Source organism: Tachyglossus aculeatus, chromosome X4 (assembly GCF_015852505.1).
Source record: "Tachyglossus aculeatus isolate mTacAcu1 chromosome X4, mTacAcu1.pri, whole genome shotgun sequence".
In the NCBI taxonomy this organism is placed as follows: Eukaryota; Metazoa; Chordata; class Mammalia; order Monotremata; family Tachyglossidae; genus Tachyglossus; species Tachyglossus aculeatus.
Window position 1 is genome coordinate 19629906 of NC_052098.1, and position 12664 is coordinate 19642569.

A 12664-nucleotide genomic window follows, 5' to 3' on the forward strand; every position below is an offset into this window, starting at 1 on the left:
CGGTGTCATCAGGTGAGAGCCAAGTCTCTGGAATGGTGAGGAGGAGGAGTCAGGAACAGGTTGCCCAGGATGGAGTGTGGATTCCTCAGGCCACAGTGGGTTTTGCATTGTGGGAGTGGGCCACAGACTTGTCCTTTGCATTGCAATAGGTAGTTTGTCACCACCCACCCAATCGGTTTGGTTAAACTGTCCCTTTCAATGGATATCGACTTAGACATGAGGGAGGGTAGAGCTCATCACTAATTTATAGAAGAAAACTGAGAAATGTATCTGTGTAAAATGGCTTGTTCATAGGTTCTGTATGTTGCCAGAATTTGAATTAAGAGTTTCTGGCTCCCTTAGTCCACTGGCAAGGCTGCCTTTCAAGTGTCCTTTTTTGCTGTATTTTAGCCTAGATAAAAGTTATCATTCATTGTGCTCCAGTCAGCCCATTTCAAAAGCTAGAAAAAATTAGCAAGTAAACAGTCGATGCCGGTATCGACATTGAGCTACATTGGATAAATGAAATGCATTATTGGGACCGTATATATAGTTTTTCTACGATGTGGTATTGTATGGTTATATAGCTATTGCTTTTGCTTTTATAATGTAAATGACTGCTGTTCTCCTCATACCCCTGAAGTTTCTCAGAAAGGTGTCAAATATATCGGCCTGCTCTGGATTTAGAAAATTAGGTGTTCCTCATAAGGCTTTAGCACCCGCTTAGTTGGAACAGATTCTTTTTCAACCCATGCAGATTGTTGTTTTTCATGAGGAGGAGAATAGACAAAGTTTCACTAAAGAACTAAAGGTACTCTCTCTCTCTACCCTTGTGGCTCCAGCCTTTCCATTTTTTCCAGTGAGTGCTGGAAATAGTTAAAACGGAATGAATTTCATTCTTTCACCCAGTGCAAGCGGCCCATTTCCAAGTGCAGTTGTAATTAATGGGATTCAGTGAGAATGTGAATAGAGAGAATCAGACTGTGATCTCTCTTGGCTTGGAGCGATAGAACTGGAAACGTGCTCAACACTGATAAGCCAGCCTACGCCTACCAGGTGACAGCTGAACTGCCACTTACTGCTATAGAACACCTGCTAAAGTGTCACCAGTGAGGGGGTGTGACGAGATAAATTTAGGACTTGCTGGTACAGAGAATGTTCTTAATTTTATATGTCCTTTCAGGATTGGGGAAACTCAACTCACCTTCGTAGAACGTACACCTGTACCTTGTACGTGTACCGTGTATTTTCACACATAGAATCATATCATAGAATCACTGAAATGAAAGGTCATGTAGTCCTGCCTCCCACCTTCAAGCAGAAGTTCACATAAACCATCCTAGACAGCTGGGATTTGGTATTAGTTTTAAAGACCTCCTATGAGGGAGACTCCAGAATAGGATATTCCATTATTTAAAGCCCTCCCTGCTAGAAAATTCCTCTTAATACCTAACGTGCCACAGGATCCTGTGAAAGCCCAATCCCCTTGTTTTTTTGCTTCAGTAGATATGGAGAACAGTTGGTCACCATCTTCTGGGTAAAAGCCCTTTATATTTGGAGACCATATTTGGATTTTCCAAAATATCATTCTGCCCACATCTCCCCACTCTTTAACAACTTCTGATGACTGCCCCTCCATTTTGCCATCAAAAGAAAACCCTTACCATTGGCTCTAAAGCACTCAAACAGTTCTTCCCCCCCTACTCGGCTCATCTCCCACTGCAACCCAGCCCACACGTTTTGCTCCGCTTATTGTACCTCGATCTCGTCTCTGTCACTGTTGACCCCTAGTTCACATCCTTCCTTGTGCCTGGAACTTCCTCCCCCTTTGTATCCAGGAGAACACCACTCTCCCCATCTTCATATCTCCTCCAAGAAGCCTATTTAGTCACATTAATATCTGTCTCCCCGTCAAGACTGTACACTTGTTATAGGCAAGGGATGTATCTGCTGATTCTGTTATACTGTGTTGTACATTCCCAAGCACTTAATTCAGTGCTCTGCACATAGTAAGCACTGAAGAAATAAATACCATTGATCGATTTTCTGATGAACCTCTCATTTCCCCACTCTAATCGCCCTCCCTTCTGTGTCACCTAAGCACTTGCATCTGTACTCCTTAAATACTTTGACATTCACTCTATGTCCAGTCCTACAGCACTGCTGTAGTTATCCTTCTATCCTGCTGCTTCCCCTACCTATATTTATGTTAACGTCTGTCACCCCCACTAGACTGTAAAGCCCTTGAGGGCAGGGATTATGTCTACCAAGGCTATTGCCTTGTACCTTTACAAGTGCTCAATAAATGCCATTGATTGATTGGTTGATTGATCTTTATCTCCCCCAACCTTTTTTTCCTCTAGCTGAATAATCTCAGCTCTTTCACCTTTCCCTGTCAGTTTTATTTTTCCAAACTTAAAACATTTTTTGTGTTTGTGAGGTCTATAACTAGACCTACTACCCTAGCACAGGCTTGCCCAATTCTGACTGAGTGAAATGGGACCTTCATGGTTTTTATGTGCTGTATGTGCTGGAGAAGCAGCGTGGCTTAGTGGAAAGAGCCCAGGCTTGGGAGTCGGAGGATGTGGTGGTCTTATCCTGCCTCCACCACTTGTCTGCTGTGTGACCTTGGGCAAGCCACTTAACTTCTCTGTGCCTCAGTTTCCTCATCTGTAAAATGGGAATTAAGACTGTGAGCCCCACGTGGGATAGCCTGATTACCTTGTATCTACCCTAGCACTTAGAACGGTGCTCGGCACATAGTAAGCGCTTAACAAATTCCATCATTTAAAAATAAAATTTATTCCTACTTATGTATTGCTTGCTTTTTAAATGGTAATGTTATGCTAATGATTTTATGATTATCTTGTAACAGTGATTCCTAGATCTTTATGCAATATTTGCACATAAGCCTGGTTGACTTCTTGAAGGCAGGGGCATCTTTTGCTTCCATTTCAGAGATGGACATCTTTTTTGGTATAGAAAGAACCATACAAAATTCAAAAAGGCATGGAAGGATGGCACAATGAACCAATGCTGGCAACTGCACCCACATCACCACATCACAGACGCTCTCATTCTGTCCTTGTCTACTCCTGTGTCCCACAGCACAGAAGGGGTGGATAAGGCTTCTAGTGGGAACAGGGGACAGACAGGCTGTTTAGGTGATTAGTGCAGGCCCAGCTTGACAAATTTGGGCACATTTTAAAAACACCAGCACCGTTTGCTACAACCTGCAGGAGCGCTTGAAGAGGCACAGCATCCCCCCACCCTTCGGCCCCGCCGACCACTCCATTCCTGGGAGTAGCATGGCTCCAGCAGGGAGGATGGAAAGGAGGGGGCTGTGGCTGGCTGGTCAGCCAGGGGTAGGGCTTTGCCCTTAAAATGGCAGAGCAAAGTGCTCTGGCATCAGAGGCAGAGAGAACGAGTGCCACAAGCCTCTCTGAGCAGTCAAGGAAGGTCAAGAAAGTAGGAGCCAGAGATCCCAAACAGCCCACCCCCTTGTTAGCTGCTCCCTGGGGTCGGACCATCCCACATTCTGACCAAGTAAATGGCTCTTGGAGCAGGGCTGGGCTCACCAAGCCACCATTGGCTCCAAGAAGAGCCCTGTATGGCTCTTGAGCCATAGGTTGGGAGCCTTCTGACACCTGTTGTAGTGTTCATCACATAGTGATGATGATGATGAAGGACGTTTTTGTTGAGAACCACCAATGAGTCTCTGTCCTGAGACATCGGGAATGAGAACCTGAACCGAGGAATAGAATGTAGCGCTACTCACACTTTCGTCTCCCACAATCATTCCCACTGGGGGAAGGAGAGCAGAAAATGAGTTGGCGGGCAGGAGTGCAACACAATGTGAAGTGCACATGACAGTTTTTTGCATGTAAATCCCATTTGCACGCTGAGTAACCACAGCCAGTAGTTTCCTTGATAGCCTCTGTGATTTTTGCTGCCCATGTTAGCCATGTGTTTCTCAGTCTTCCTTCTGGGCTTGTCCATCTCATGGAATGTGCTAGGTGATTCTTAGTTTGTAATCTCTTCACCGTCCCAGTAGCCACTCCCCTACTTACAGAGCTGGGGTTAGAACCCAGGTTTCTAGATTCCCAGAGCAGTTTTCTTCCCATTGGACCAATAGCAGCCTTCCTGATCAATCATGTTTACTATGTGCAAAGCACAGTACTAAATGCTTGGGAGGGTACAGTACAACAGAGTGGGTAGACACATTCCCTGCCTGAGAAAATAGTAGGCGTTTGATGACACTAACCTATTCTTCTCCATCTTGTGTTTCTGTGATTGGTTTCTCCTTTCCAGTTATATTTTGCTGCACTTATCCCCATTGGCAAGTCTCTTTCCAAAACTTCTCCAGTTTTTAGATCATGTCTACTAATTCTACTGTCCTCTCACAAGTGTTTAATCTAGTGCCCTGCACATGGTAGGGGCTCAATAAATACCATGGATTGATTGATTGATTAACACTTGCTAGTTTAGGAATTCCATTCTTGCATAGAGAAGCAGTGTGGCTCAGTGGAAAGAGTACGGGCTTAGGAGTCAGAGGTCATGAGTTCTAATCCCGGCTCTGCCACTTGTCTGCTCTATGACTTTGGACAAGTCACTTAACTTTTCTGTGCCCCAGTTACCTCATCTGTAAAGTGGGGATTAAGATTCTTAGCCCCATGTGGGACAACCTGATTACCTTGTATCCCCCCAGTGCTTAGAACAGTACATGGCACATAGTAAGCACTTAACAAATGCTATTATTATTATTATTATTATCATTACTATCCCTTTCTCCAGGTTGGGTTTGGGAGTGATCTGGCCGCTGAGGAGAGACAGGCAAGGGTTTATTGTTTGCCAAGTGGTGCCTTCTAGCCCAGCTCTTTCTCTGCTGTAAAGAAAATCACTGAACCAGTAGGCACATCCTTTAAACTCAAATGTCAGCTTTCTCTGTTTGAAAGATGAAGTATTTTCTCTGTGCTTGGAACTGGGTGAAACTGCCACGGTTTTTTGGGTTTTTTTTTTTTGTCCTGAGTGAGAGGTGAATCCATCGTGTTATTAAAAAAGGAGAAAAAAATGAAATGGCCACGCAGATGCCTATTGAATTAAGTAGATTTTTATTTTGGCCTGTAAATGCTGAGCTTTAGAATGACTGTGGGGAAATTTTAGAGAGATTTCTACAGCAAAGGTTACTGTCACTCTTGTGGGATATATTAATCTGTTTAGTTAATGAAAAAAGGCAGTTGCAGATATTTAGAGAAAGGGCACTTAACATTTGGTTTATATGCAGCTTCAAAGTACATTCTATGTCACCTTACTTGTTTTCACCCCACTGCACATATGCTCCGAGCACATCCTGGTCAAGTCTGGTGTCAAGCAAGAGCAAAGCCTACTTTTGACCTTTAAGATGAAAACGATTAAAAATCCATTTTTATGTCTGTTTGAAACTTCTTGTTTATTTGGGTAGAAGTTCTAATTCACTTTGCAAGTTAATTCAACTGAATTGAACATTTTTATAATAATCAAAAGTATCTAGCACCTTCTGGCTGCAGAGTACTGTAATAAGTGCTTGTGAGAGGACGATAGACTTAGAAGATATATGCCCTCAACAGGCTTACAGTCTAGTGGTGGGACAGACACAAAATAATTTACAGAAAGAAGAGAAGAAAATAAAAGTGGCTATGAAGATAGTGAGGGCTTAAAGAATATAGAATTTTTAAGTCAATATGTACGGAAGTGCTATATAGGTAGGTGTTAGCACATAAGAGTGGAAGTTAAATGGATATGGCACAGGGAAAAGAAATTCTCTGCCTCTCCCTTCCCTAACTGTGTGTGATTGTTCTGGGCTCTATTTTGGGTCCCAAGGACTTAGCACAGTGCCTTGCACAGAGTAAGCACTCAATAAATACTATTGGTTCATTTCCAAACTTCTCGAGTGAGTTGTCTCCACCCTCTGCCTCCACGTCCTCTCCTCCAATTCTCTCCTTGACCCTGTGCAGTCTAGTTTCTGTATCTTCCGTTTCACAAAAACTGCCCTCTTCCAGATCACCAATGACCTCCTTCTTGCCAAATCCAATGGATTCTACTCCATCTTAATTCTCCTTGACCTCTCAACTACCCTTTACTTTAGAACAGTGCTTTGCACATAGTAAGCGCTTAATAAATGCCATCGTTATTATTACTTTGTGGACCACCCTATTTTCCTGGAAACATCATCTTAGCTTGGCTTCACTGACACCATCTTCTCCTAGTTTTCCTATTGCTCTGGTTCCTCTTTCTCAGTCTCTTTTGCCAGCTTCTCCTCTGTCAAGGTTCACTTCTGGAACCCCTTCTATCCTCCATCTACACCCACTCCCTTGTAGAACTCATTCACTCCCATGCCTTCAACTACCATCTCTATGCACATGACTTCCAAATCTACCTCTCCAGCCCTGACCTCTCTCCTTCCCTCTGCAGTCTCACATTTCCTCTTGCCTTACTCAACTATTTCCTGTACCCCCTAATCTATTTTAATGTCTGTCTCCCCCTGTAGACTGTAGGCTCCTTGTGGGCAGAGATCACATCTACCAACTCTGTTATATTGTGCTTTCCAATGTCCTTAGTACAGTGTTCTGCAAGTGCTCAATAAATATCATCGATAGATTGATCAATTCAATCAATCAATCAATTGGCTGTCCCATCAACACCTCAAACCTAACATGTCAAAAGTGAGACTCCTCATCTCCTCACACAAACCATCTCCACCCCCCAAATTTCCCACCACTGCAGACAACACTGCTATCCTCCCTGTCTCACAAGTCTGTGACTTCAGCATTATCCTCAACTCATCCCTCTCATTTCACCCTCATATTCAGTCTGTCACCAAATCCTATCAGTTTTACCTTCTCAACATCTCTAGAACACCCCCCTCCTCTCCATTCAAACTGCCCCGACTCGCTCCCTTTGCTCTACCCCTTCCCCGCCCCACAGCAATTGAGTAGATATGTATATATTTATAATTATAATTCGATTTATTTTTATTAATGATGTGTATATACCTACAATTCTATTTATTTATAATGATGCTGTTGATGCTTGTTTACTTATTTTGATCTCTCCCTCCCTCCTTCTAGACTGTGAGCCCACTGTGGGCAGGGATTGTCTCTGTTGCTGAAGTGTACTTTCCAAGCATTTAGTACAGTGCTCTGCACACAGTAAGCACTTAATGAATACGATTGAATGAATGAATGAATAATACTACCATACTGTACCTCTGTTTCATCTCTCTCACCATCAAATCCTTGCTCACATCCTCCCTCCTGCCTAGAACTCCCTCCCTTTCAGATCCATCTCCCTGTGGGCAAGGAACGTGTCTGTTTATTGTTGTGTTGAACTCTTCCAAGCACTTAGTACAATGCTCTGCACAAAGTAAATGCTCAATAAATACGATTGAATGAATGAATCCATCTAACAGACCATCACTCTCCCCATCTTCAAAGCCCTACTAAATTCATATCTCCTCCAAGAAGCGTCCCCAGACTGACCTTTCATTTCCCCACCCTATTCACCCTCCTATTTGCATTGCCTTTGAACCTGGGTCTGCGTCCCTTAAGCATTTTGATACTCACCTCCAGCCCCCAAAGCACTTATGTACATTTCCTTATATCCTGCGGCTTCCCCTATTTGTAATTTATTTTAGTATCTGTCACACACACGAGACTGCAAGCTCCTTGAACCTAGGGATTGTGTCTACCAACTTTATTGTATTGTACTCTCCCAAGTGACCAGTACGATGCCCTGTACACAGTAAATGTTCAGTAAGTACCATTGATTGATTAAATAAAATACTTTTTTTAAGGAATTAAGATGTAACTGATGGAGCTTTTGCATAATGTTTGAAGAAAATATTGATAATTTTGTCTCTTATTGGGGACATTTGTAAAAAAAAATTGGTGATTTTCCATGTCTTTCTACCATGCAGATCACCCAGGAGGCTGGCGAATTTATGATAACTTTCCCATATGGGTATCATGCTGGTTTTAATCATGGATTTAACTGTGCGGAATCAACAAATTTTGCCACAGTCAGATGGATTGACTACGGAAAAGTCTGTAAATTGGTAAGTCATGCTATAAAACTAAAGCATAAATTAAATGTCTGTTCTGGCCATAGTTGTGACAAAATGAGATGCATATGCAGAATTTATTTTTTATTTCTCCCATCATATGCATCTCACTTGCACCACAGCAATTTATTTCATTCTTAATGTATTTATTTTAGCTTAAGTTTTTTGCTGAGTATAGAATCATTTTTCTCTTCTTGAATTTTTGTGAAGTCATTTATGCTGAGAAACACAGGTATGAGAGCGATGTTTGAGTTTCTTTTCTATTCTACCTCACCTCTCATTTATACTTTTGAGCAACCACAAGTTTCACCAACTTCCAAATCACACATAATTTTTTCTATATACTAGAATTTACTCTTACTGCTAGATGCCTGAAATGGTGTGGTGGGGCAAATTAAAACATTGAAGAAGCAAGAAGACTCGTCTAAGTGCTAGGTAAAAGGTTAAGCTTCGCTGTTTGGAGATTGGAAAGGGTAGTGAATACTGACTTTGGTGTAATTACACTTTATTAAGAGTTAAACACTGAGGACATATTTTAATAAGAAATCTAGATTCAAATTGAATTTGCTATATAAGTTTGTGTGTCTTCTGCTTAGTTGTGCAGTCTAGTCACATACTGGGTATTTTCGTTTACAAGCCGCAACTTCTATTAAATTTAATTACTTCTCCCCTGCAGCTTTAAGTCGAGGGTAGCTTCAGAATGATGGTGGCATCTATTAAGTTTGATTACTTTCCCTGTGGCTTTGTTGGTGAAGGTGCATTTTCTGGCAGAGAGAAACTTCTAAGTGAATCTATATATTCTACATTAGATCAGGTGAATGTGGGTTACACAACAAAGCTTTCATTTTTCTACAGCACACTGTTTCAATAGCCACAAGTCTGGCTTATGCCAGCATTACTCCAAACAAATTGATAAGCTTCCCATTTAATGACTGCTGAATTATTATTTGAAAAAGGGATAATTTATGTGGGTAATAATAGAGCAAGATGAAAAATGATCATCAAAACAGAAAAGAGAGTTTAGCCCTAGTGCAGTTTAGAAGTGTTCTGGGCCAGTATTTGGCACTGTAGAAAACAAGCTTGATTTCTCTCTTAGTAGAGCTTCAGAGTACTGATTAAGCTGGACTTTATTTCTAAGGGAGATGAGTTACGATGTAACAGGACATATTGGGTCCGCACAGATGCATTACTGTCTTGGTTATATGTTAACCATAAAAACAGAATATAATAAGAAAGACATGGAAATCTCAGAACACATTTAAACATTCACATGCATCTTTAATGCATCTGCATTTCCATATGCAATTGTAATTAAATAAGCACTAGGTAGCAATATTCAGGAGGGTTTTTAAAGTGTTTATCTTTAATAATTGACATAAAAGCTTTGCTTTCAGGGCAGTTTAAGATCACATGGAATAAGAGACCTGAGAAATATTGACTGTTCATTTCTGACCTGGTTCTCCTAATTCATAGTTAATGTTGTTTAGATTGAAGCATCTTGGTTAAAGTGCTGCCAAGGAGCCGATGGCATCAATTTTGTCTCTTCAGATAATTTAAGTAGCTCTCTTATCTTTTCCTCCTAAGGCATCTCTGATGTGATTTGGGGTCTTTTCAGCCCAATTTAGAAAATCTCAGATCTTGATGGGGGTCTTATGATGAGTGAGACTGGGAATCCAGCCCAAAAAGCTATGTGTGAAAATAATGGCTTCACCCACCATAGAAGGAAATCCATGAAACTGGCCCTTTTGGAGTTTGGAAAAATGGTGAGAGGAATGCTCTAGGGCTTGGAGAAAGTTAGGAAATGTGGCTTGGGCAGCATGACCTAGAGGAACGAGCCCAGGTTGCGCAGTTCGAGAAAGAACATAAGTCTCTGGTGGTTCAGTTGAGGACAATGTGTGCAGCTTATAGAAAGCTGGAGAACACGATGAGGGCCAAAGACTTTGACTCTCAGAGGTGGGATGCAGACCAAGGCCCTTGCAGATGCTATAGGTGAAGAGCTGGGGAGAGCACAGGATATTGTAGCAGTCCAGATGGACGGTGACTTTACTGGGGATTATCAAGCTGAGTCACTTTAGAAGCACCCAGACCCTGTTTAGCTCAGGGGCACTCAGGGGCAGGAGCCTCTCTTCTCTGGAGTCTTAACTTTGGACCTTGAACTTACAGGATAAATACTCTAGTTTACAAAGCTCTTTATTTAGCGCTGCACTAGTAATGACATTGTTCGGGCTTTAAAGTTGCTAAATGTAAATTTGGCAACTTTGCAAGTAAAATGGCTGCAAAGAGATTCCAAATCTTGAGCTTCCTATCCAAATCTTCTTAATGTCCTTAGTCTCTCTGTAGTAGAATGTGCTGGTTTGAGAATACTACTTGTTGTATTTCCAGTTTCCATTTTCAGAAATTAACCTTACGCCAAATGAAATGAAACACATGCTCTAAAATGTAAAATACTGCAAAGTAGTGTAACCTTTTGGGCAGCAGAGTACCCAATGGAGGGGTGTCAGAACTCCATGGAGTTCATGGAAGCAGCCTGGACTTGAAAGATATAGCGGTGCATGGAACATTGTCAGCCTTGTGAATAATGGGACCTTCTGCCTTAATCCCTCTCCGTTATTCATTCTCTGGTTTGAACTCGGTAGTATCGACAGGAAAAAGACATAGAGGGATTGCGGGGGCGGGGGAGGTGGCGGGACTCCAGGGAGACTGCATAACTTGCTTTTACTTACAGATAAAATCTTTGATTAAAAAATGAAATGAAGTATAGTTTTGAACTGATCAGATCACATAGATGCTGCTCTTGCCAACCAAAGAAATATATTGATATCTTCTTGTGTTGCAGTTTTCTCCTGTGAGGTCTTTGGGAATTGGAAACTACTTTCTCTACACAAATGAATATGTACATTATGGCTGAGCGGTTGCTAGGAAATTGTAGTTTAAAAAACTGCCTTTGTCTTGCATATCTAGTTTGGTTAGCTGAAGAGAAAAACATACACAGGTACAATTTTTAAGCCTCGATTTGAACAGAATACTATATCCCAAGATGGTAATGGCCACTGGGAACCACTAGTTTACATAAAGGTATGCTGCAGTTTTCTTTCATAATTAGATGGATTTTATTATTTACTTAAGGGACCTTTGTTGATCGGATTAGCCTCTAACTCTTTCTGACTCCTCAGAAAGCATTCTGCATTCTCTTTTTCCAAACATTTTGATACTGCTGCTAAAATAGGTGAACCAGTGGATATTAGTTTATAAACTTTGCTGGGGTCATCTTTAATTTGTGCTGAATTGCTACTTGTGTGCTGCACTACTAGTGACACTTTTGAGCCTTCAAAATTGCTCAATGAGTATGTTAGCCTATAGTTAACTTGAGTTCTTTGGAGTATTTTTGCTACATAAAATCAATCTCACCAATGATGAAAGAAAATCATTTATTTTTGAACTATTACATTTGCATGCTTTAATATTGGGTGCTATTGGGGTCTATTTTTATGTCTGTGACCTAAACAGGAGATCCTGTGCCATGGTCTCACATTTAGAATGGGCACTCACATGAGAATGGGTTTTGAACTGGCCATTGGGACAGTGCCAGGGAGAAAGTGACCTGGTTTATGTTGATTCCAAATCCCATTTTCCTTCTGGCATTTCCCATTATTTAAATGAATGATAGAAAAATAACACTTAATACAATTGACTCTAAAGAAATGTTGACATTTGTCCAGTGAACAATTTCTATGTAAGCTCTACTGTCTTTCTGTGAGTACACTTTTGTATTTTAACAGACATACACCAAGATTCTGCATATTAAAACAAGAATGGAATGCCCAAATGTTCATAGCTACAACTTGATTTTGTTGACTCTACTGTTCATCTAGAAAGAACTTAAGGACAAACAGCAGAACTTGTCTGTAGTTCTAAATAATTCTGATAAGTGTAAATAAAGAAATGTATCTCTCGAGCTTATTTAATGTGGACACTCATCATCATCATAATCATGATCAGAACTAAACATTTGTTGTGTGCCTATTACACTCCCCTGGATGCTCGAGGGCACCTGTCTACATGTTTTGTTTTGTTGTCTGTCTCTTTCTAGACTGTGAGCCTGTTGTTGGGTAGGGACTGTCTCTATATGTTGCCAAGTGCTTAGTACAGTGCTCTGCACATGGTAAGTGCTCAATAAATAATGAATGAATATATAAGGAAAATATAAATTGAAGACTGTCTCTGCCTTCCACAAGGTGTTCAGCATATAGAGGCAAGAGAAACAGAGAAGAAACCTGCAACTAAAAGTATCAACATTTGGACAAATGCAGCTTAGCTCAGGGCAACTTCTTGAGCTCTGTTCTTTCCTCCTCCACACCCTTCTGCCCCTGTGCCAAACTGCAGTCTAGAAATAGAAGATTCCCAGTGTTCTACAGTTACCAAAGGCAGTTTTCCTCTTTCACCTGCCCTCTGCTCCTGTGGAGGATGACATTTGGATGCTGATGTGGTCAGCAGCGTTGGAGGAAAGCTTCATGGTCCTGATGCCCGGGGACTCAGGTCATCCTCCATTGAAGTACAGTGTAGAGCTTCGATGGAAGATGAGTAAAA

At 41.4% G+C, this 12664-nt stretch overlaps 1 protein-coding gene across 1 annotated transcript in view; it reads left to right on the forward strand.

Moving 5' to 3' along the window:
• Positions 1–12664, forward strand: part of KDM4C (lysine demethylase 4C) — a 218231-nt gene that overhangs the window by 70457 nt on the left and 135110 nt on the right. The window contains 1 exon segment of the mRNA XM_038769518.1: positions 7934–8071. Coding sequence (XP_038625446.1) covers positions 7934–8071 — 138 coding nt within the window.